At 41.2% G+C, this 23,324-nt stretch overlaps 1 protein-coding gene and 1 long non-coding RNA gene across 3 annotated transcripts in view; one reads left to right on the forward strand and one right to left on the reverse strand.

Moving 5' to 3' along the window:
• The first annotated feature begins 1,275 nt into the window (after positions 1–1,275).
• Positions 1,276–23,324, forward strand: part of fbln2 (fibulin 2) — a 68,659-nt gene continuing 46,610 nt past the window's right edge. Inside the window, exons 1-3 of one of the 2 annotated variants that reach the window (XM_034868444.1) lie at positions 1,276–1,533; positions 4,997–6,878; positions 23,043–23,166. In XM_034868444.1, the coding sequence (XP_034724335.1) occupies positions 5,105–6,878; positions 23,043–23,166 (1,898 nt within the window). In that variant the 5' untranslated portion in view covers positions 1,276–1,533; positions 4,997–5,104. The remainder of the gene's footprint in view (positions 1,534–4,996; positions 6,879–23,042; positions 23,167–23,324) is intronic. The other variant, XM_034868445.1, reaches the window with a different exon arrangement.
• Positions 12,044–21,579, reverse strand: LOC117942856. Its single transcript, XR_004656237.1, has 3 exons — positions 21,461–21,579; positions 21,341–21,352; positions 12,044–12,055 (listed from the first exon to the last, which is right to left on the reverse strand). It is a non-coding gene; the product is annotated as an uncharacterized LOC117942856 (long non-coding RNA).

Raw genomic sequence — 23,324 nt, forward strand, 5'->3', positions numbered from 1 at the left:
AAAAGGGCCGCTTCAAATAAAGGAAGGACACGTCGTGAACGTGTGATACAAGATTGGTCTCCAGTTGTAAAGTTGCTCACTCTTCTGGCATTTGCTGTTGCTGGGTCACACTGGGTCTAAAAGTGAAAGTATATGGTAGGATAAACTCCTTCTTTACTACATGGGACATGCAAATTACTTTGGAAATGTAATAGGTTACCAATTACAAATTACTCTATTTAAAATGTAATAGTAGTGTGACATCTTTTACTGCTGTTAGCGTGTAGCTAGCTACAACAGGAGCAATTCCCAACCGTTGGAAATTGAAATGTTTTAGCTCACGGGGATTTCTCAGAAATATGTTTTATGACCGGGACGGTATGGATTTGTTTTTGCCGCGGTTGAAAACCAAGAAATTCCAGAGGTAGCGCATTTTACCGCGGTATACCGCAACCCCCTTATATGAGTAAGTTAGAGCAAAAAAAGCAGGGTGCCTTAAATGAGTGACGTCGGTGTCCGTGTGGTTGCGCAAGGAGAGCGAGCAATATGAGTGATGACGGTGACATGACCGCAGTATTACGGTAATGCCGTAACCGTCCTAGGTCTAATACGTTTACCTCATTATTTGAAGTTCTGGCCACGTTTAACATAAAAATCCAACATTATGACATTATAGTTATGACAGAATATTCAGATAACATAATACAACATAATAGTTCCACTTTAAGAAAAAGCAGATTTTTACACACAAAAGTCATGATTCATGCTCACCTATTTCTTTCGGAAAGTAAGCATATTCACTCTCTTGCAGAGATTTAGATTGGAAGATAGACGATGTCTATGTGTTATGTGCGGAGCTAGAGCTGGGAACAGATTAGCCTATTTTAGCATGAAGACTGAGAGCTTAGCTAAACATAGCTTAGCTTTAGCACTTAGCTAAAGTTCTCTAATAAACGCACAGTAGCCTATGTAATTTTCTGACTGAAACTAATATAACGTTCCTTTATTGCAACCATTTTTTAAAACATAATTTTAATTTTAAGTGTTTCACATTATCCACACGTGATGCTAAAAGCAAGAAATATTACAAAAAAGCACAACAAATAGACCCACCGACTGTCTGCGGCAAAGGCTAATAGACAGATGGTTCATCCAATCACCTGCCAGTATGTTGTTGCTTTTTTAATCGGTTTAAATGCATGCCCTTTTTCTACACAGTAACGGTCTTGCCAGCAGGTTAATTTTTTCTTGCACTAATAGATTTATTTCCTTTTTACATTTAAAATGTCATTACATGTTATTTTTCAATGTCTGTCCAACCGTCAGATAAAAGTCCCCGTTCATACCTGCTGCTGTGCCGTGTGGGCCGGCCCAGCCAGCCAGCAGAGCCTGCTCTTCATTACATCTCCTTTGTCCCTCCCCCTCCGCCTCCGCCTCCCCCTCCGCCTGCCTGCCCGCTCCCAGCAGCGCTGCGACGGTCAAAGGATTCACACTTGCGGCGCTCAGACGACCGGCAGCCGGCGGCTCCTGGCCCATCAGTCCGTACACGACAAGGTAAGACAAACCGGTGCCTACAAACGGTTTTACTCGTTAGTCCGTCAACAGTTTTGTACCGAACATGTTCGCCTGCTTAAAAACTTATACAGTTTAATTCATGGACGCTGTGGTGGAAACTTCAAAAGGCGCCTAATACGGAGAACTTTTTAAATTGAAGTGTAATTGGGGAATACCACTTTGTACAGTGTTGACTGCAACTATGTTCGTATTTGTTGTAAGGTGGAACGCGACGACAGGTTACAATGTTTATGCATAAGACTGTACACTTTAAAGTTTTTTTGGTTCACACATTTTGGACTAATGCATTGGAAATGAGTAATTTAAAAAATAAAAAGGGTTCTCATGTTGCTAATAGCTTACAGGTGTGACAGATGCTCAACAAGAGCAAGAACACTTCAGTAGACTTTAGTCAAAGTTTTTGTAACAATTGTCTGAAGTGATTACTTAACTGTGTCTTTTTAAATTATTACTATTTGTATTCATCTCCTTGCATTTGGGCTGCTCCATTATGGAAAAAACGATTAGTCGATTAGAAATCAACAATTACATCAATCAGAGACTATTTTGTTGAAGGATTATTTAGTAATCTTTATATAAAAAAAATCTCTGATTACAGCTTCACCATAAATGTGAATCATTTCTTGTTTCTTCACTCCTCTGTGACACAGATAACACAGATAATATGTATCTATGAACTATATATCTTTATTTCTATTTTCTCTGAGTACTTTTTAATGTTATTCCTATTATGGTCACACTTCAATATAAATCTTATCATGGTTACTTATTTTTGCTTTTATTATTTAATTACATATTGCTCAATTTAATTTATTGTCACTTACTTACTTACATTGGAATATTTTTCATACTATGGCCACCTCACTTTACTTTACTATACAATACTTTTTATATAATGACACTTATACACCTATTCAGTACTTTTTGTTTTTTTACTGTGGAAAAACTGCTGCTCTAACAAGGAAATATCGCTATTGTGGGATGAATATAGTATCGTCTAATCTAAATTATATATCTCCGACTTGTGGACATCTGAGGATGTTATCTTGGGCTTTAGGGAAACACTGATCCACATTTTTCACCAATTTCTGACATTTTATAGACCAAACAACTAATCTGTTTAATCGTGAAAATAATCAACACATTAATCAACACTTGTTGAAAAATTTTTAGCTGCAGCCCTAATCTTTAATGCAGTGTCATTGACTGCTCGTAGACTCCAATCAAACTGTCCAACTAGGCAGCCCTAATTAAATATCAATGAAGATTTTCTTACTGTATTACCTATTTCTCGCCTGAAAAGTTAACAGAAAAATTGGCGTTATGAGCAGTGATTGACACTGTGTTAGAGACTCCTCGGCTCTGATTGGTTGTTTTCCTTGTGTCATTTTCACTTGGAGGAACGTGTTTTTTTTCAGCAATTCTGTGATTGTTGCACTACTGTCAGGATACTTTGGCAGTTTGAGCAAATACGACAAAAGGTTGTTTTTTATAAAAGTTACCTGTAGCTTTAATCGATGACTGTTACGATGTAAGAACTAGAGGGCACTTTTCTTTCTCGGTTTGTGCTTTATTGTTTGGTGACAGGCTACTTTGTGATTCATTTTTAGATGACTAAACAAATTGCTCGTATTCGTGTAGGGCTGAACAATATTTGAAAAAAAAAAAAATCGAATTGCCATGGGCATTGAAGAACTGAAGAATTTAGAACACTAAACAGTCAATTTCACCGCAAGTCCTTTAGTATTTGTCCTATAACACTTTTTTATGGACACCCTGCAGCCAATCAGAATCCATTATTCACCCAGACCATGGTATAATCATAGACTGTTAATATTAATGGCCAGAGCATCCGGTTGGGCGAAGTGCTGCAAATGTGGAAGTTCCTTAAAGCTGCATTCAATCTGAATTCCAGCAGTGGCGACACATGCAGTTGCAAAAGGAGGTTGGTTTCTATGAGAAAGTGACCCACTTCTTACTTAATTTACTACCTCAGTACTAGGGCCGACGATTATGGCCAAAATGATAATCACGATTATTTTGAACAAAACTTTGGTCGCGATTATTCTCACGATTATTTGTTGATCTTATCCAAAATAAATGTTAACGTCACATAGGCTATTTATAACTGCGAGAGGGAGTGTGATGAACGCTACTCACAGAGAGACGGCTGACTCATTATGAACGGGTCCAGCACGGTTCGAACGGCGGATACAAACATCATGTGTATGAAATGTCTGTATCGTCACTGCTCATTTTTATGAACTATGATATTCTGGCCATGGGTCCCATCTCTGGCCCAGGTCCAGCAGCTCCGTCTCACACACTCTTACTCCACCAACTGAAGTTGGTTGCATTCAATAACTTCTTTAGTGATCTTCGCTGTGGCGGCCACAATACCAGAGTTACCTGCGGAAACACTGGTACAAATAAAGGTTTCCCCCTCATACTTAACAATATACAGCTGTGTTAATAAAAAATTAAAACTGTAGACAAATGTCAGAAGTGTGGACCAGCGGCCGATGTGTGGCGGTGCCGCGAGGAGAGTAGAGGAGAGATTCAACACAGGCACGGCTTTACAGACAAAAAGGGCCATGTAACGCAAAATTAAACCGCATTGCAGCGGATGCGAGGACATTAGTACCGTTGTGTCCTTGAGGAGCTAACAGCTAACAGCTAACAGACGCTAATAGCACCGACTAGCAATTGTCACCGCTGTTGTCTGAAAAACAACAGACGGGACAAAGTGTGGCTTTTACTGGTAAACTGGTAAACCTTGAGACCGACGGATAACCGACTGCTATCTGTTGAGTTTTCCTCCCGTTACTCTGTCCTCTGTGACTGTCTACATGTAGAAACTATTCTGCATGGGGTGCAGGGAACTACTCTGACTCTGCACGGCTCATAAGCAGACGAGTTAATGGAGAAGTAGATGGGCTTTGCAAAAAAAAAAACGGGGCATTCTATGAAATGACGCTTGAAAAACATTAATCGCTTGATCACGCAAAGTTGATCGTGGGAAGTCAAAATTGTGATTAAAATTCGATTAATTGTGCAGCCCTACTCGGTATACATTTTCATAATGGATTTATGGTCTCAGTCACTAGAATGTACAGAATGATGTTAATCTTTTAAATTATGGTCTCATTTTAAAATCGTGGATAAAGGGGGGTGGTTTAGGGTGTGGCTATGATGTGATTGTCAGTGAAAGTGTGTAACATAATGCAGTGTAAGCAGGTCCTCCCTCACTCCTCCTTCTCGTCTAAAATCGTTAAATCCCAACCAGGATGGCTGCGCCCGTAACGGTGAAGGCAGATAGCAGATTTCATCACACTTGGCCTTGGTTAGGGGATGTGAACTATCTAGCCAGATGGTGCTCTGCTTTCATATAGTAACAAAAGCCTCTGTATGCCTATTTCTCTCTTTCTCCCATTTCTTGCAGAGTAGTGATGGTTCACATGGGCAGAATGCGCCAGAATCCTTGAAGATAAACTAAAGGCTGCAGAGAATACCTGATCATCCTTTGATTGCTGTACGTACAACTGGTGCCATGGTTGCGCTAGAAGCTAAGGTTACACTGCTGAGGTGTACTTTTCTCTTTCTCTACTTGAGTGTGTGCTTTTGCCAGCGTGACTGCACCGGCGTGGACTGCCCACAGCTGGACAACTGCATCCAAGAAGTGCTGGAGAGTGGCAGCTGTTGCGCTTCATGTCTGCAAAAAGGATGCACATGTGAGGGGTACCAGTACTATGATTGCCTCAATTCTGGATTCAAGAATGGCAAGGTGGGCGAGGGAGAGTCTTACTTTGTTGACTATGGCAGCACAGAATGCTCCTGCCCCGTGGGAGGGGGCCGGATCAGCTGCAACTTCATCAGCTGTCCGGATATGCCGCCGAACTGCATCGAGGTTTCAGAGCCTGCGGACGGTTGCATGCAGTGCGAACGCGTTGGATGCGTCCATGGCGAGCAAAAGTATGAGGCCGGACACTCCTTTCATGTTGATCCCTGCCGGGTGTGCCACTGCCCCAACGAAGGAGGGAATCTAATGTGCTACCCTGTGCCAGATTGTGACCCGCAAAAGGTCCATAAACCAATTTTGGCTGCACCAACAGGGGAGGACGCGGGCAGCAGGGGCAAAAGTTACCCCGACAGGTTCAACCTACATGGTTCAATGGATCAATTCTCCACACCACATCACATACCTCCTATTGGGAATCTTCCTCTCTTCAAATCGCCGCCTTTGGACAAGGAAGATCCAGAAGATTATGATTACGGTCCTACAGTCTTTTCAGAGACCTACCCTCAATCTCTGGTCTTCCCCACCAAGTTGTCCTTATTTAATAAGATCATCTCTTTGTCCCCAGAATTGGACAGACCGGACCTTCAGAGCTTTGACAGGCAAAGCAAGCTGGAGCTGAGAGAGCAATATGGAGTTCATGACCACTCGTCAGACAAAGAGGAAATAACAGAAAGTCCCCTGAAACAACAGCACAGTACCATCAGGCCACATTTGCACAAGGATGCCACTATTTCTTGGCAGCCAACACAGGCTCCAACAAGTACGCAAAGTGTCTCATTCAGTGATCTGACAACACAGAAAGATTTGGAGAAGTCGTTGCATGCACTGAAAAGTTCAGATAGGATCATATTTCCACATATGAGTCCTGAGAGTGGAGATCATCATCAGAGAAGCTCTGGGACTAAGACAAGTCACCAAAATGCATCGGATAGTGTGACACCCAGTGGTTCAAAGAGTTGGATTAGTCATCCAGTGAGAGGTACAGACATTCAAACCAATCAGCAGAGACGATCAGAAAAAGGGGATTTCCAGCTGAACATACTGAAAAGCCCAGAGGGCTCTATCCATTCCGAGGCAACTTCAAATGGCCACACAGTATCACAGGGGACGGTCTCACAGGGCAGTGAGGAAGGGATGGATGAAGAAGAGATTATAGAGGAGGAGGATGAAGAAATAGTGACATTTCAAAGTGTCACTGAGCATGAAAGAAGTGATGTTCCCTACAAGATAAAGTTAGAGTTAGCACAACAGTCAGAGAGCAGCAATCCAACCAGCAGCTATGAAAAGAGCACACTCCAGCCCAGCACCAGCTCCCTCAGGAGGCCTGAGTACCTGACAACCCCCATGGTCCATTATATAAGCACTACCCAGTCGCCAGTAAGGGTCGAGCTGAATGAGACTGAGCCCAGCAGAAAGCCAGGTCAGAGGCGGGTTAACCTTCACAGTGAAGACCAGGAAGAGGTGACGGAGAAAGAGGAGGAGGAGAGGAAAGTGCGGCCTGGTTTGCTTGTCAACCCTGATGGAGGTAAGTGAGGTTTATTAGAAGACGGGGATTTCTATTTCAGAGTGTAATCCATATCTTAACTTAGTGAACATTCCTGAACGTCTTCTGGCAGTTCCAGAGCTGAGGATTCACTACAGAACATATGCTATGCGTAGTTGTTTGCAATTTGTCAATTTGCAGCACTACTTCAGCCGTTCATGTAGGCTAGGGACAACCCGTTCATGAAAATGTATTATAAAGAGGAAAAACACTTTTGGAAATGTGGTATTGCTCTGCAGGTGCGCTGGACTGTAACTGAACAAAATTCTAAAGCTATTGATAACAATGCACATTGTACATGGCATTTTAGCATACTACCATATTAAATAGCAGAGAAAGACCCCCAGCCTCCCTTTCAGAAAGGTTTTGCAACATTGATAGTTGCTGGGAGCGTCTTGACAGTCTTATAGCCGGGGGTCTATAGAGTCACTGGTGTCGATAAAAAGCCCAGGCAACAGCCTGCAGATTTATTACGGTTGTCTGCTTTAGAGCTGTAAAACATAAGCCATTGCCCTTTTTAAGAAAAAGATACACAACTAAGGATATAGCTGACTATAATTCTCAGTGGCAGCCCCCACTGGATCCGATGTGCCTCCACAACGCAGTGTGTGCGATCCAGATTCAAGGTCCCAGACAGTCCCCTGAGAAAAACTGCAATCAAAATGCCAGTCACGATCCCAGGCACTGACAGAAAGCATGGTCATGGGAGATGCTTCACACGATGTGGACTGCTCACGGCCGTCTATGCTGCTTACGCCAAAGACAATTTTTTTTTTACGTCTTCATTTCCACAGAATCTCTTTCAGCTCTAGCATCTAGCAGACTCTCTGTGTTGATGTACTCTGCAAGTACTCAGTAAATGCAAGACAAAAGTTTCCATCTCTTAACCTATAATCGCACTGCTTCCTCTGGGATATACAATAGCATATGCGATTTAGAAAAATATGACTGATCTGAAATCATGTACAGAAAGCTTAAAAGACACGTCTTCACAGGGCTCCAGAGCACATGCTACCAGAAATCTGTAAATATGACTAAACATTTTCATATACATAATCTCTTATTGACCGGCGCAGTGAACTTCTGGCTCGCCCGAGGATTGATATATCGCAGCGCTTAGAAATGCTGTCCCACTGCTACGTGTTCGATTAGAAACACAAGAGGATGCCACTTTAGTTCTGTACAGTTTATTTATAACTGTCACACAGTTAGAACACACTTTTAGTTAAAGTGCCCATATCATGAAAAAATCCGCTTTTCTGGGATTTGGGGTGTTATTTTGTGTCTCTGGTGCTTCCAACAGTACACAAACTTGGAAAAAAACTATCCACCTTGTTTTGAGTGAGATATGGTTTCTGAATGTCCTCTTCCTTCAGTCTCCAGGTGAGCTGTTCAAAATCTGCACAACTTTCTACCTCACTAGCCGAGACAAGGTGGATAACCGTAGCATGCTAGCGCTAGCATGCCAGCTTATTCCTAATGGAAAAACACTGCTACAACACACACCAGTTCATCATGATCTCCAAAAGAACTACTTCCTGTCCCTGTTCTGTTGTATGCATTGTAAAGTTCTTTCGTCGCTTGCTTCACCAGCTCAGCAATGCTAACATATCAGTCCCAGTAAAAGGCGGAGACAACACACTCCAAGCCCCCAGAACCAAGCTCTGCAGCATGGGTGACGGGGCCTTTTCGGCTGCGGCTCCAAGGCTGTGGAACACCCTCCCTTAACACCCACAGTCTACAGAGGCTTATAAAAAAAAAACTAAAAACAAATCTCTTTACAAAATTTTTTTTCACTACATGTATTTCCACTTAACTATTTATTGACCTTTTTTATCTTTTAATTATTGACTTTTTTGATAAATTGCATTATTATATGCTCTGTAGCACTTTGAGATGGCTGAAATATAAAGTGTAATACAAATAAAATGTATTCATATTATTATTATTATTTCTTTTGTGATACAAACCAAAGAGTTAATCACTGTGATCAGAGAGACTCTGATGTCATTAAGATAAACTCAAGTCCAAGCACGGCCCTGTCACCTGGGTCTGTGGGCCTCCCATCCAGTTTGTAATTATAAATAAAAATCTAATTATCACAATAAGGTCACCCTAAAAAGCTTGCAGATGACTGTTTTTTATATTGCAAAACCAGACAACTTAGAGTCACTAAATCCATTTGCAGTTTTTCCTTGGCTCTGCTGCCTGTAATTTAAGCCAAGGCTGTTTTTATCACCCAAATGTTTCCTCCAACACCAGTGTTGATTAGCAGCCTTCCCATGTGATTATTTATGACTACCTCAAAATGGCAAATTAATTAGAGCTGGAGGTTGAGAAGGAGAAGGGTAATTTTGGGAAAGGGACAACATTTGAATGTAGTTTATTCAGCGATAGTTAAAGCACTAGAACATTTTTCCAAAACTGAAAGTCAGTTGCCTTTTTTTAATCTTAACACTCGCTGGGCCTTCTTTGAAAAAGCTCATGGTGCATAGAAGAAGTGATGAATTGTATGTTTCAGAGTTGTTTGGAATAATTGGGTAGTTAGCGTGATTAGCATTAGCTGCTTTGTGCTGTGCTGCTATGAATCTATCACTGTGTTTTTGTCCTTGGCTTTTCATCAGGGTTGCTTTCCAGCATGCATGATACATGCTCCTGCGATTTCATCAGTACCGCATACCAAATTAAGGGGCATGAATCCTTTAACAGGGATTTGAGGTATATATATATGTGTGTGTGTGTGTGTATATATATACACAGTATATACAATGACACTGACAAGGCATAGCTTGGGATTCAGCTAAAAACACTGGGTAGTGTTATCTTACTTAGCCAGCAGCTGGTCTTTCCCTGTTGAAAACAACAATTTTAAATAAAATCGAAAATTGTGCTGTAGAAAAACAACTACCGTCACATTTTCAAAATATTGGTGAGTACCAACACCGCTGAGTCTTGCATCGTCCGGCCAAATTCTGCAGGCGAGTAAGGGACCAGCTCCTTGCGCTGCCGGCATGGAGGGGCGTCGTTCATCTGCATGGACGACCCGAACTGCTGTGAAACAGAGCTGGTTGTTGTTTACCTTTCAATCAAAGCAATCACATAGGAACGTAGCAGAGAACTTTTCAACCATGATAGCATGCAGGATACAAACTAAGACTCTGTCTATCGATGTCTTACAAATCATGGACGGCCAGCTTTATTTGCTGGCTCTCGACAACTCTAAAAATCTAAAATGAAGACAGATCCAGCAACTGCAGCTTATTTCACATATACATTTTTTTTTCAACCAACTATTTTTAACAAATAGGTAAAAGCTGCTAATGGAGCTGCCATGTTGGTTTGTTTCAAAATCCGGGCGCAGACATCCCACATATAAAACGGTCGGCCAATTAGCTGCCGCCGTCACAGTTGCAGGAGGGTGTAACCTTTTATCTTTGCCTGTCAGTGGTCATTGAAGAGAAATTGATTCACCCATCCAGCAGCCAATGCTGGGAAACGCAGATGCGTACCATGAGAGTATCAACTAATAGCAATTGATGCATTATCAGTAATGGTTGGATTACTATTCCTTATTATGTGGAAGGCTTTCTCGTACAATTTATATGTGATTATTTACTTGAATGTTCTTGAATGAAGCATTTAAAAACTTATTTGAATGTTGTTTAGCATGGCTATGGTCAAAGCATTCGGGTAAGCCCTAGACTTTTAGACTTACCATGCCAAATTTGAGTATTCAATTATTACCCAGAACTTTATTCTTAGCAGAAAGGGAAAAACTGACCCCATACTAGCAGTGGGCATTAGGGAGTAGAGAATTTAATTAAGTTTAGTGTAGTAATAGAAACTCCTTGTGTGTTTGTGTGCGAGCCAATGCAGAAAACATACTTGGCATTTAGAGGAAAACAGCACTGTTTGCCTGTCGCAGTGACACATTCCAGGAATAGTCATTTACTGCAATGAATAAACTCAGCCCCACTGCGGCAGGCACATCCAAAACAAACACACATCAGTTTCTTCCAGATGGTTGTGTAATCATCTCTCATTATCTGAAATGATTTCAATGCCGCATTTTGTTTTGAACTTTTAGATCATTCAGCCACTCTGAACACTCAGCCTGCTCTCTCAACAAAGCTGTTTTCTAGTTTTCAGCTTCGTTAGATCTATACATCTTGAGATGACTTTGATGATTTTCCGTTCCAGGATTATGTGCTTATTTGGGTTTAGGATGCTCCACAATTTCATGGGTTTCAGAAATCAATTAAATATAATTTTAACACATTATCATAGAGAACTAATCCTGACATCACACCTGAGCTAGGTTCTGTAAAGCCATAAAATATCTCCTTAAAGACTTCCTTCATTAGTCTCTCAGAATATCTTCCCTGGGATTTTCTATCTACTACAGGTCAAAAGGTACATATATTCATCCCAAATTCTTTGGGGGAGTATGCTCTGTTTTGGACAAAAAGCATCTTACTTTAATTCCTTAAAGTTCCCAAATTATTACAACTTTTTGGGGGATTTGGGGTGTTATTTTAAGTATCTGGTGCTTCCACACGCATGCAAACTTGGAAAATGCTGTTTTGAGTGAGATACAGGTTTCTGAATGTCCTCTGCCTTCAGTCTCCGGGTGAGCTGTTCAAAATCTGCACGGCTTTCTACATCACTAGCCGAGACGAAGTAGCTAACCGTAGCACATGCTAGCACCATAATGCTAGCACATTCTCAATGGCAACACTCAGCTACAACACACACTCGGTCACTATAATCTCAAAAAGAACTACTTCCATGTCCCTGTTCTGCAGGTATTCGACAAGTGGCCTCATTTAGATGAAGTCTCCCAGCTAATCCTGCCTCGTACTGACCAAAGTTGGAGAAAGAGATAGCTAGCTTATGTGATCTTACCGACCTACTGAGCATGTATGACTCCCAACAAAAATGATATAGAAGTGAGATGTCTCACTCTGGAGCTAAAACAGAGACCTTAACACACAGTGTGAAAATAGGATCTGCTGCAACAAAAATATGTTGTTGTTTTTTTAGGGGAAAAAAGTAGGAAAAAAGAGTCTAGTTACCCTTTAACGGAAATGTTTTCAAAGATCCTGCTGCAGTAAAGCGTGTGCGGGTGTTTGGGAAGTTAGTTAGTGTTGGCCCACTTACTGCTTACAGTCAATTCATGATTTGTCATGCTGTGTCTTTCACCATGTAAGTCTATAAAGGGAATTCCTTTTGAGCCTGAGGGCACCATGTGACAGGCTGTGAGTTGCAATTCCAACATTTGGCCGCTATGTTCAATTTGCTTTAAAATCCCGGCCCACTTCCTGGGGGCCTGGCCTTTGTAGATTGATTTTTGCCAGATCAAGCTATTGAGGTCGAGAGGAAAACCTTTAAATGAAGTCAGCGAGGCTCAGCAGATGGCACAAATCATCAGGCTCTCTAATAGTGTTGCCGCCAGTATTGACCTGACAGAGGCAGGGTGTCAGTAACTTGAAGACAAACAAACCAAACGGACACAATTCCAGTTATTTACGATGTGAGTGGAAGCTACGTCTGATTAGTAGCTCCTATCAATGGCCCTCAGGTGTTATACATCTGCGCTGTCTCCAATCCCCCAATCACAAGATCTTCAAGTGCCCTGAGGTAGTTTTTTTTCCTCATGTGAAGCCTTATATGAAAGCAGTGTTACATGTGATAGATGGTGCTATGGGCTCTCCCCTCACCCTTGTTTTTCTTCTCCGTCTCTGCCTATCTAAGGTGCTCTCAATTGTGCCATTAGTAGGTGACCCCGCCCCCCCGTACATACAGAGATCTCTCTCAGTCAGACTGAAGCCGCCCTTGCACGTGTCTGTTCCTGTTGCTTTCTTTCTTACGTTTCTATTAAGGATGGAGGTCTGGCAGTCTAGTTTTCGGGCTTTGTTTCTTTATTAGTTTAGACACAATTTTGATAGTTTATTTTGATCGTCTAGAGGGGGCCCTTTGTGGGTTGACCCAGGCTTCTTCCCTCCTGTTATTTTTGGCCAGACCTCCAGACTCCCATACTTTTGGTAAACTCTTCTCTAAATAATTTATGTGAATACAATTACTTTACTTGAACTAATCCTCAGGTAAGGTGTTCTTTAATATGTTGATGGTCACTGTTAAGATGTTATTTTGTGGCCGTAACAGATGGACTGTTTCTGTTGTTGCCATGGGGAATCAGGATGACCCCTTTGAACCGCAACGGTTCTTGCACCCTGCTGTGGCCGGTTAATACCGCTGTTATGAAGGTCTGCTCCCCTGCAAACTCCCGCCGCGGTGTCAGCCCGACCTACTGTATGACCCCAATCACCAAAATAATACCGCATTCTCTGCAGCTGAGCTTATAGACCGCACAGAAGACTACTGAGGAAAGCTGGTGTTATATTGCAGTGCATAGTGCACGGGCCAAAATGTTGTGCCAATGTTTAAATAGTGGTCCAGAAAAAAAGATCTGACTTGGACGAATCCTATTTGTATCATTGTAGGAACACTGTACTTCTGTATTTACACTGCCTCCAACATTTTTCCTCAGCTCTAGATGGAACGGAGCTCAGCTTTGAGTGGAAGATCAGAGATGTACTTTTTTGTTGCCATTGTTATTCCCAACAATGGAGAGAACATCTTTTAAGATGTCAGCATTATAAGCAACTGTCAAAGATATCGAGAATAATGGATGAATATTGATTCTCATCTGCTGCTATATTTCTTGCATATCACTCAGCTTGATGGCTTTTTTTACATATCTTAAGTGGATCTGTGAAAGCTTTTGCCAATCGGCGTGCTATCTCCGTCTTTGATCTCAGCCATTGTCAGAGCCATTTTGCTCGGTGGCAAGACGCAAACCGTCTAAATAAAGCGGATGCTAATGTAGAGTGGGTCCCTCATCAGTCACCAGGGTTGTTTTTCCTTATCTCCGACTGTGGAGAAACAGCTAGGCCGGGAGCACAGGCTGCACATTTTTGCTATTACCCCAGTTACGTTGCTTTTAATGCCAGCCATAAAGTGGAACATCAAACAGCTTATCATGCATAAAGCTGCCTTTCTTTTTGTCTGTTGGACTTAAGCGTGATACAGTCAACAATTATTTGGATGTACTGCTTTCGAGTACAAAAAAAATCTTTGAAGGAGGAGCTGAGGTAATTAGGGAAACTAATTGCAATCAAGGCAACAATCCCTTTTGTAATAACAGTTTTGAAGGCAAGCATGGGGAATAGTTGTAGTTTAGGAATAGCTGCTAAAGGAGACTGAACTGAAGGAAAAATGAATATAGAAAAATGAATATACTGTGATTGCAAAAGTCTTATAAAGCAGCTGTGGAAAATCATTTGTATGGATATCGGGCAAAAACTGTATGTTGGTTGTGGTTTAAAAGCAGTATGGATGAGTAGTCTGATGTGTTTTTGATTACTGTCTGTTTTTTACCACCTCATAGCTTAAATATGTCTTCAACATTCTGCTTACCAAGTAGGGCTGCACGATAAGAGAAATTATCCAATTGCAATTATTCTGACTGGAATTGCGATTGCGATGATTCACAATATTAGAGGGAGTGATCATTTTTGTATCATTGTTCCCATTTTCATTGAAAAATATTATATCATGTCAAACCATTCTGGATTAAGTATTGTGGAGCTGCAGAGACGTCCCAGCCTTCAAATCTTATCCTCCAGACTACGATGCACATCTTTGGTACAGATTTTTGCAAAGATAAAACTATAATCATTTACATTTTTTAAGCTTTAACATTAGTCCATGAAAATGAGAAGTGATACAAACATGATCATTACCTTCAATGTCGTGCATCTCATGTTGTGCAGCCCTAACGTGTAGGTTTAAAAGTTTTACCCTGCAGAGATCTGACGGTTGTGATTCGTGCGACACTTCTGTCGGGCAGCGCTCCTTCTCTATTCTTATGGGTGATGTTGAGTGACTTCAACGTGCACTCAAAGCATTCCAGGAAGGCTGCCTTGCATTTAAAACTAATGCGATTTTTGTAAAATATGAGATTGCATTCCGTCCGAGCTGCCACTACAGTGGTGTAAAATTCTCGAGCAGCCAGACTCACGTGACACTTTTCTCCGATCAGCTGCAAGTCAGGGGTGTGGAGCATCAGCACTTGAGTCCTCATGAATCAACCGGAGTTTCGAACGGCAAAACTAAGGAAAATGGAAGGTAACGGACATTTGACGGAAAAGAGGGGCATCCGGCCACATTACACCTGAGCAAAATTCCGGATGTGGAAAGCCGTGGATGTGGGCTATGTATTTATTACAATGGAAAAATATCACCTAGGGTAACTACTAGGGCTGTAACGATACACCAAACCCAGGGTTTGCTTTGTAGCAACATTTTTGACCCATGAGTCGATACAAAAATCAACTCAATTGTTTTATTTTTTTATTTTGTTACAGCCCTAGTAATTACTGTGGCAATAAACTCCTTTCTGATTTTTGGATTCTCAGAGCTTGATTTGAAAGAGAATCTTGCTTTCTGTTTCCAGTAGGACAGCTCCTTTAAACTCTGCTTTTAAGACCATGTCTGGTCCACAGCTCAGATCTAATCCAGACTGCTGCTGCTGCTGCTGGATTCTTACCAGAAACATCTTGCCCGATGCGTGCAGCATTGAGCATAATGAAGTGTAACAGGGAGAGGATGTCCAAGAATGTATAATGGAAATTACTCATTACTTTAATCTTGTGTGAATAAGTCTGGAGTTGATAAACCATTGCAATGTGCTAATGAACCCTGTTAGCATGTTGGCATGGTAGCATTTTACAGCATTTGTACATTTAAAGCTAAATCAGATGCAGACCTTTTCACTTTTCATCCTTTAAGCAAAATAAAGTTCAGAGTCTAAGTTTAGGACATTGAGGTGGATTTGGTGTTTTGAGCGGCCCTGCTGTCTCACATTTGGAAATAACAACATCAGCCAAGATTTCTCACGAGATGGCTGGAGCTGGGCCCAGGGTGCCGCTGTGGAAAGGCTGCTGTTGACGGGTGTCTAGGGCTGAGACATTGCCAGACATGAAAAGGTTCTGACTGGTGGTGGGAGGCCGGATGGGCATGCTGGGCATTGCAGGAGATTAGTATTTCTAGGCAAAGACCAATAATTGTTGAGGGCAAAAAAACAAAGCCGCTAGTTCTGATGTTTCAGAAACAGGAGGCAGTGGAAAATACTGTAGCTCTGGCTTTGCCCCTGATGAAGCCAGAGTGTGAGACAAAGAGAAGGCAGTTCTGTACTGTACAGGCCTTTTTTTTCTCTCTATTTTAGGAAAACCACACAACACAATCCATTATATTCCCATCTGCTTTACAGATGAGACCCTGGGGGGAGATAGAGATAATACATGCATTTTGCTGTGCTCATGTTCCAACAGCCCTTAAACTGATCGTGTGACTAAAAACAAGACAAATGGTCAGTGCCAGGGACCAGCTGACGTTGAAAATAACAATGCACTATAGGCAGGCTATTTGTACAGAAAGCTGTCTAGTTTTAAGCAACATTAGAAGCAATTTTGATGTAAAAATGCACCTGTCTGTCCAGCCCAAAAGTTAAAAAGTGACCTGTCTGCCAAATTAAAATAGTTTCAACGGGTGAGATTGCTTGCTGGTACGGTTTCCACTCACTGGAAACAACAAGGTCAAATCTATTTACCATTTGCAGTTTACATTGAAAGTTAGTGAGTGAAATATGTGAACATTAGGTGTGGGTACCGTTCACATTCCACACTTCAAGATGGTAGCACTGGCAAAGTACCAGGCACTCTGGAAGCCGATCGTTATAACACCTACAGTACCTTTTTTTTAAAAAAATTTTTTTATTATGATTGTGACTATTACCCCATCTTATCAAAACGCAGCCTTTTGAACACATAAAATGTTTATTTCATGTATGTATATTAAATTTTTATTTCATGTTTTAGTTTATCTTCTGTTAGCAACATTAGCCACTTTTAGCAAACAAAGCTTCATTTAATACTGAACTCACAACAAGACTGATTCCCATAACAACAGGCAGTGAAACAGACGCATTAAGGTATTGTAGTAATACGAGTGATTAAAATTAAAACAACCACAGCGGTCTAAACACAATGATAACTACAATTCATGCTCACACGTCACACAGAGCGCAGTCATCTTGGATTCTGTATTTCTTAATTTTGAGTTTGGTTCCCTACCCTACTGAACATACAGAGAGCTGAATATAGCAGCTTTATTTGTTTTCTTGGCCTTTGGAATAAAGACAAACATGAGCATTATTTGTACAGTTTATAGATACCTGAACCTCACCCAATCCAGCAAAACTAGATTAAAGCTATATTTATGCTATAAGATGGTGTACCCAATGAATTCAATGACTAAAATCAACAACGACCCTTACACAAGAAAGACAAGTCTCTTATTACAGAGCAATGACAGGAAACAAGTTTCAACTTAAAGAACTGTAACAAACTGAAAAGACTTGGTTTGGTTTTGACGGTCATCATTGATCATTGCCTGTCGAGCTTGAATACTGAAATCACTTCTCTGTCAATCTCAATCTACTACTCTGATGAGAGGAGGGGCTCCAGGTAGTTTCCATGGTGGTTATACTAAATATGATTTAAAAGATCAAATGTAAATACTTTAAAATGGCTCTTTATCCTATACTAGAACTCTGTAATCTGGTGACTTGAGATCTGATATGCTACTGGATATTTAGGAATATACCTGCCAGGATGCTGCATTGTATTTAACTGTAAAATTTTCTTCTCATATTGTTGTGGAGTAAGAGTGAGTCAGTTTCACTCTGTCTGGTTTATTTGTTCAGAAAGCATATTGATGAATGACCGTGTTTCTATGTGGGCGACACAAGCTTGCAACTGTGCCAGAGCATTGGGAGCTTAAGCAGTTAGCGTCCTTGCATTGTTCTAAGCCATTACTCATGCAGGATTGCTTGTATTAGTATATTGTCACTTCAAAACCGACACTCCCTGAATGCTTTAAGTGCCTTGTCTGTCCATTCATACTGGTGGTACAAACAAACACATCAAAACAGAAAGCACTCAGAGGCAGGAAAAATGGAATCCATCATGTTTTGCGCCTGCTTCCTGTTGAACATTCACAACAGGAACCATGTTTGGTTTTTTGAAAAAACAAAGCTATGATGGTGATTTTGTTTTGTCTTCGTCCAGATCTCTTGACGGTTCTCTGTTCATTCTGATGAACAAATGCAAAAACAGGTTGTCTTTGCCCGCTACAACTGCTTGCTCCAGCTTCTACAGTACATAAATAACCTCCATCCATCTTCAACCACTTATCCGGGGTCAGGTTTTGGGAGCAGCAGCTTCATCAGGGGACCCCAATCTTCCCTTTCCCCGAGCCCCATTATCCAGCTCTGACTGGGGGTTCCCGAAGGCGTTCCAAGGCCAGTGTTGAGATATAGTCTCTGTTCATGGTAGCAGTTGTGCTGTGCTAAGCTAAACGCCAAAGAGGGAAAGTTGCAGATTGTCAACCCTTCTGAAGCAAGTCGTCCAGTGGTGATTTAGCGGCTGGTAAACGCATACCTCCGGGTACTGGCGCATGTACGACGGAACAGAAATTCGGCAAACCTTCCCTTAAGTCATCAGCTAGCGTCACTGTGTCTACGTTCGGACACCAATCGCTGCTATTGGCCATATTTGGGCACTTCCGACCTGACGCACTTTCCAGTCTTTTCGCGGTACTTTTTCCGATCACCACCAAAATGGTAGCAGAATTGATCTATACCCATCTAACAAGCTACATATGAATTGTACATGGACATTTAGATGTCTAATTACTGTATGAAATTGACTTTGATGAGAAAAAGAAGAAAGAACGCTCGGGCAATGATCTCACCCGACTGTACTGGACATTAAGGAGCATTTATTGTGAAGGAACAAAGTAAGATCCAGAAGTTTAACAGCATTGCTGTGACTTTCTTTGACTGTCAATGGACTTAATACCCAGCAACGCTCAGTGTTTACCGCGAGGAGATAGCTGTTTCCGGTTACGGCCAAGGGTAGCGCACGGCTAATTTGCCTCCAATAGCGTACTTTAACCGGCTCTTGTAAAGTAAAAGCTAAGTAAACAGTTAAAACTATAAACCGTTAGAAAGGTAAGAAGTTACACTTTAGTTTTACACCATTAAATTAACAGAAAACATTAAGAGATTATTTATATTTATATCTGAACAGATATTTTGATAGAACGTTAACCAATGAGTGTCAAAATGTGGACACAGTGAGGCTAATGCTAGTGGTAGCTAGCTAGCTCGGTTGGCAGATTGCTAAACAAGACATTTTTAGTTGACAAAATGTTCCAATTAACTTTGTGAAAATGAAAAGACACAGTTAAAGGGTCAATGTTTGAGATGTAAACATGGAGAACACCCAATAAAAAATGACTTCAGGTCTATTTTCATGTACACAGTGCCATGGTCAGCTTTGCTAAGCCCCTGTAATGATTGGCATGTCCTAAAGCATCCCCTGCTTTATTGCCTTTTTTAAAATAAATGGGACCATAATTTCAAAATGAACATCAAGAAGTTTTGAAAGTAGCGATTGAGACCACAATTATTGAGGAAATAAATGAAGTGAGAAGTGGGGTCATTTTATTGTAGACTTCTACAGAAACCGACTTCTAATTTGGAGCCAGTGGAGACGCCCCCTGCTGGAAATTGAGTAGAATACAGGTTTAAGGAGCTTCACTCTTCAGATCCAGAACGAGCAGTTTGAGGACAGGCTAATCAGTCCAGACAAACCCTTGGGAGCTCCCTAAGTGAACGAATGTCTCTCAGTTTTAGTCTATCTGCTTCATTACAGGCCAGTGTAGGGGAGAGGCATTCTTTCAACAATAGCTATTGACAATGATGTAAGCTAAAAATATACTCTATGTGCCTTTTTCCATTGTTTCTCAAGTAATTAGTAGGCTCTTTTGAGCTGCATCTGACCCTCCGGCTGAACCTCGCGTTTGGCCTTTGGCAAGCACTCCTTGAACATACTTCACATAACACTGAAGAGTGACACTGGTTCCAACTTTTCCATTTAGTGTCAGTGTGAAATAATGAACCTGTTCCCCACAGTTTTCTTTTCCTCTGTACATAAACAGACTGGGACGATGTTTTCACTTCCTGAAAACATCCATAAGGTCTTTGAAAAGCAAACCAGTTATACCTGTTGTATTTATTCATCTGTCCTCCTGACGGCAGGGCCCATACTTTAAACCTTACCTTGCTTCTTGACAGGATTAGAGACAGATCTCACAGATTGCAGTGAGACTTATCAGCTGAAAGTCTTTAAAAAAGTAGGTTCTCAACAATGACATGAGTTCTAGAAGAATAATGTCTCACAGAGTGAAACACAAAGGTTTTGGGGGTAAAATAAGAAGTTGCTTTGGCTCCCAAGCATCTTCTTCTCACAGTGCTTATGAATTATGCACAGTAAGCCGCAGACAGCCTTAGCTTTAAATGATTGTTTACTGATCTTTAGAGGAGCTGGGATGAAACTGAATGTAGCACAGTGAAATAAAACAACTTTCAAAGTTATTGTTAAAAGCCGAGCTATTTGAGGCACTCCTGGCTCTGTGGTTCTTTTTTTTATCTGAATGTACTCTGTGCAGTATGGGATTAGCATAGTTTAGACGTATTAAACCTCAAGGTGAATACAATGAATGTTACATCAAGGAAATAATGCATGCGGGAAACTGCTTAATTTGATCACAATGCTTTATTTGACACCCTGTGGGCCAATTCTCTGATGTTACCATTTTTAATTACAAGAAATAAGCTTCATGTTTTAACAGGAATTCTCACAGTGAAATGTATTGAACTCCGCAGTGTGTGTGTAGCACATATATGTCCAAGACTGGATGCTTCTATGCATCAAACCAACGTAAGGTTTATTGAATTTTTCTTTTCAGTTATAAAACAAAACATTGTGTGAGTTAATATGAAGAATATGCATAATATGTGCACAGTATAGAAGCAAATGAAGTTCATTGAGCTGCAAAACAAAAGCTCTTGGTGAGTGGCTTTTCTTCAAAGGGCATAGAGAGTAGTTTGGTGTGTGTATGAGTGTGTGTGCTCGAGCGTTCATGGTAATGCACTATGTGGCTAAAAGCAGCAGGGTGAGACTGCTTTATTTCTGACATTGCTCCATAGTGCCAAGCTTTAGCAGCAGCAGCAGCGGTGGCGGCGGCAGCGGCTCGCCTCACAGTGTTTTTATCCACTGCGTGAGCTCCATGCAGAGCAACCGGCTTGATGCTTCCATTCAATTTTCAATAACATTGTATTTATAGTGTTCAATCATTACAGCAGCTATCGCAGGTCACTTTATAGGACATGTGTCAAACTCAAACTCAATCCGGCCTCTTGAAGATTTTTATCCGGCTTACATCTCAATTTAGGTTCACAACACATTTCTGACATTTTTGTCACTCTCTCCAAAGTTTTTATCACTTTGTCTAATGTTGTTTTCTTTTTTTTTCTGACGATTCCACTTTACTTCTGGCGAGGTGTTTGTCACTTTTTCTGAAATTTTGATTACTTTTGCTGAAGTTTTTGGGCGCTTTTTTTCTATGATGGCTGAGAAACTTTTTCCTGACCTTTTTAGAGCTTCATGTCTACCAAACTGTAAGTGAGAAGACTACATGAGACATGAAGTAATGCAGTTGAAGATAATGACTTTTTTTTAACTAAACACATCTGGCCCTTGATGTGATTCTTATTTTCTAGTGTGACCCTAATGAAGCTGAGTTTGACACCCCTGATTTACAGATAGAGTAGGTCTAGACCACATTCAAAAATTCACAGACGCAACGAATTCTTGTTGTTTTTGTTCTGTTGTTGGCGCCCTGGGGACCATCGGTCAGACTTTTCAGGTTCATAAAATGTACCCATATCCACAAATTTGTAGGATAGTACTACAGACATTCCTGGAATGGTACATTGTGATATCTGCTGTATGTATCATTATCCGCTGGAGGGTGCAAGTGCGTTGTTCGGCATTGTGGATGCTCACATCGTTATAGTGTTGGTTATATTTATCTTTCTTGGGGTGAACGTCCCTTAATACTAGTAGTAGTAGTTGCAGTGCTGGGCCTCGAGCAGCAGCGTCAAACACAACCCAGGTGCCACCACCATCCAAGCTTTATATTCAGCAGTAGGTGAGGTGTGGGGTGGGGAGCATAGAATATCAGTGATCACTGTAAAGGCTACCACGTCAGCAGGCCTCTTAAAATAGGCATGGTTTGCTGCAAAACAGTTAATTGGAAGCATAAAAGCGGGGTTGATTTTTGCTGGTTTACGCATCAACAGAAATGTGTGGTCTAGAAATATAATAATGCATTATTCAGCTATGGGGATTTAATGGGTTCCTAGTTTAGCACGTTTGATGCTCATTTCCCTCAGTTGATGACATTGAAGCAATCCCAGTACTCCTCTAAAAAAGTGGATGGCTTTGGTTTTTATGAATTTCCATTACTGGAATTTTATTTTTGTGTTTTTTTTACTCAATGACTAAAACGGCCAGTTAATGATGGGAGCGACCTCTAGGTCACCTAGTAGGGTAGGGGTCGGGCTTTTGTACTAATGATTCTACCGGGAGAGTTTGATGTCTATCCAAGTGTTGGAAGTGCTCCAGCTGCCTCTTCCCAGACGTGGTCTGTGCAGAAAATGAAAAGGATTTACCTTGAACGCCCCAACTAACTCCTTCCACCTTCCTGCCCTGTAGCTTGTGGCAACCTAGAGGTTCATAAACGCGGACTCCCTGTCACACATCTTTATCACAACCCTATTTTTGGACTGCTATTCTACTTAAAATTATATAATAAACTTTTCTCAGACCTGAGTAAAAAAAACATTCCAATCCTAAATGGGCTACTGTATTCTGGTAACGGGGCTGCTCCTCTTTAGTCGGCTGTATAAATCTTAAAGGTGCCTTTGAGACCCGGTGTAGTCTACCATATGTTTCTGTCCAACTGCTTACTGTATTCACTTCCCTCTTCAGGCGTCTGTCTGTTCCATTCAGTGTAGCTGTGCAGACACAGAGGATTTACTGCTGAACTGTTTTTATTCCATCAGTCTTCTGTGTGCTGATGTATGCATACCCGCGTGTCTCTGGGTTTCAGGTCCAGGTGTTTCTCCTGAAGACCTGCTGCAGAGCTGCTGTGCTGCTGGCCAGAAATGGGCCACAGAAAACCACCACTGCAACCACATGCCACTGCTGAACAATGACAAAAATTCCATATGCAGGTAAGTGACCTGACCTTAGTGTTAGTTTAACATACAGACATTTTTGACAGTTACTTTGGAGGAATATGGATATAACATTTATTCAGCTCTATTGGGTGGATAAAACATCAGTGAGTAGGGTTGGGCTTTTTTTTAAATATATATATATATATATATAT

The sequence above is a fragment of the Etheostoma cragini genome, chromosome 4 (genome assembly GCF_013103735.1).
Source record: "Etheostoma cragini isolate CJK2018 chromosome 4, CSU_Ecrag_1.0, whole genome shotgun sequence".
Classification (NCBI taxonomy): Eukaryota; Metazoa; Chordata; class Actinopteri; order Perciformes; family Percidae; genus Etheostoma; species Etheostoma cragini.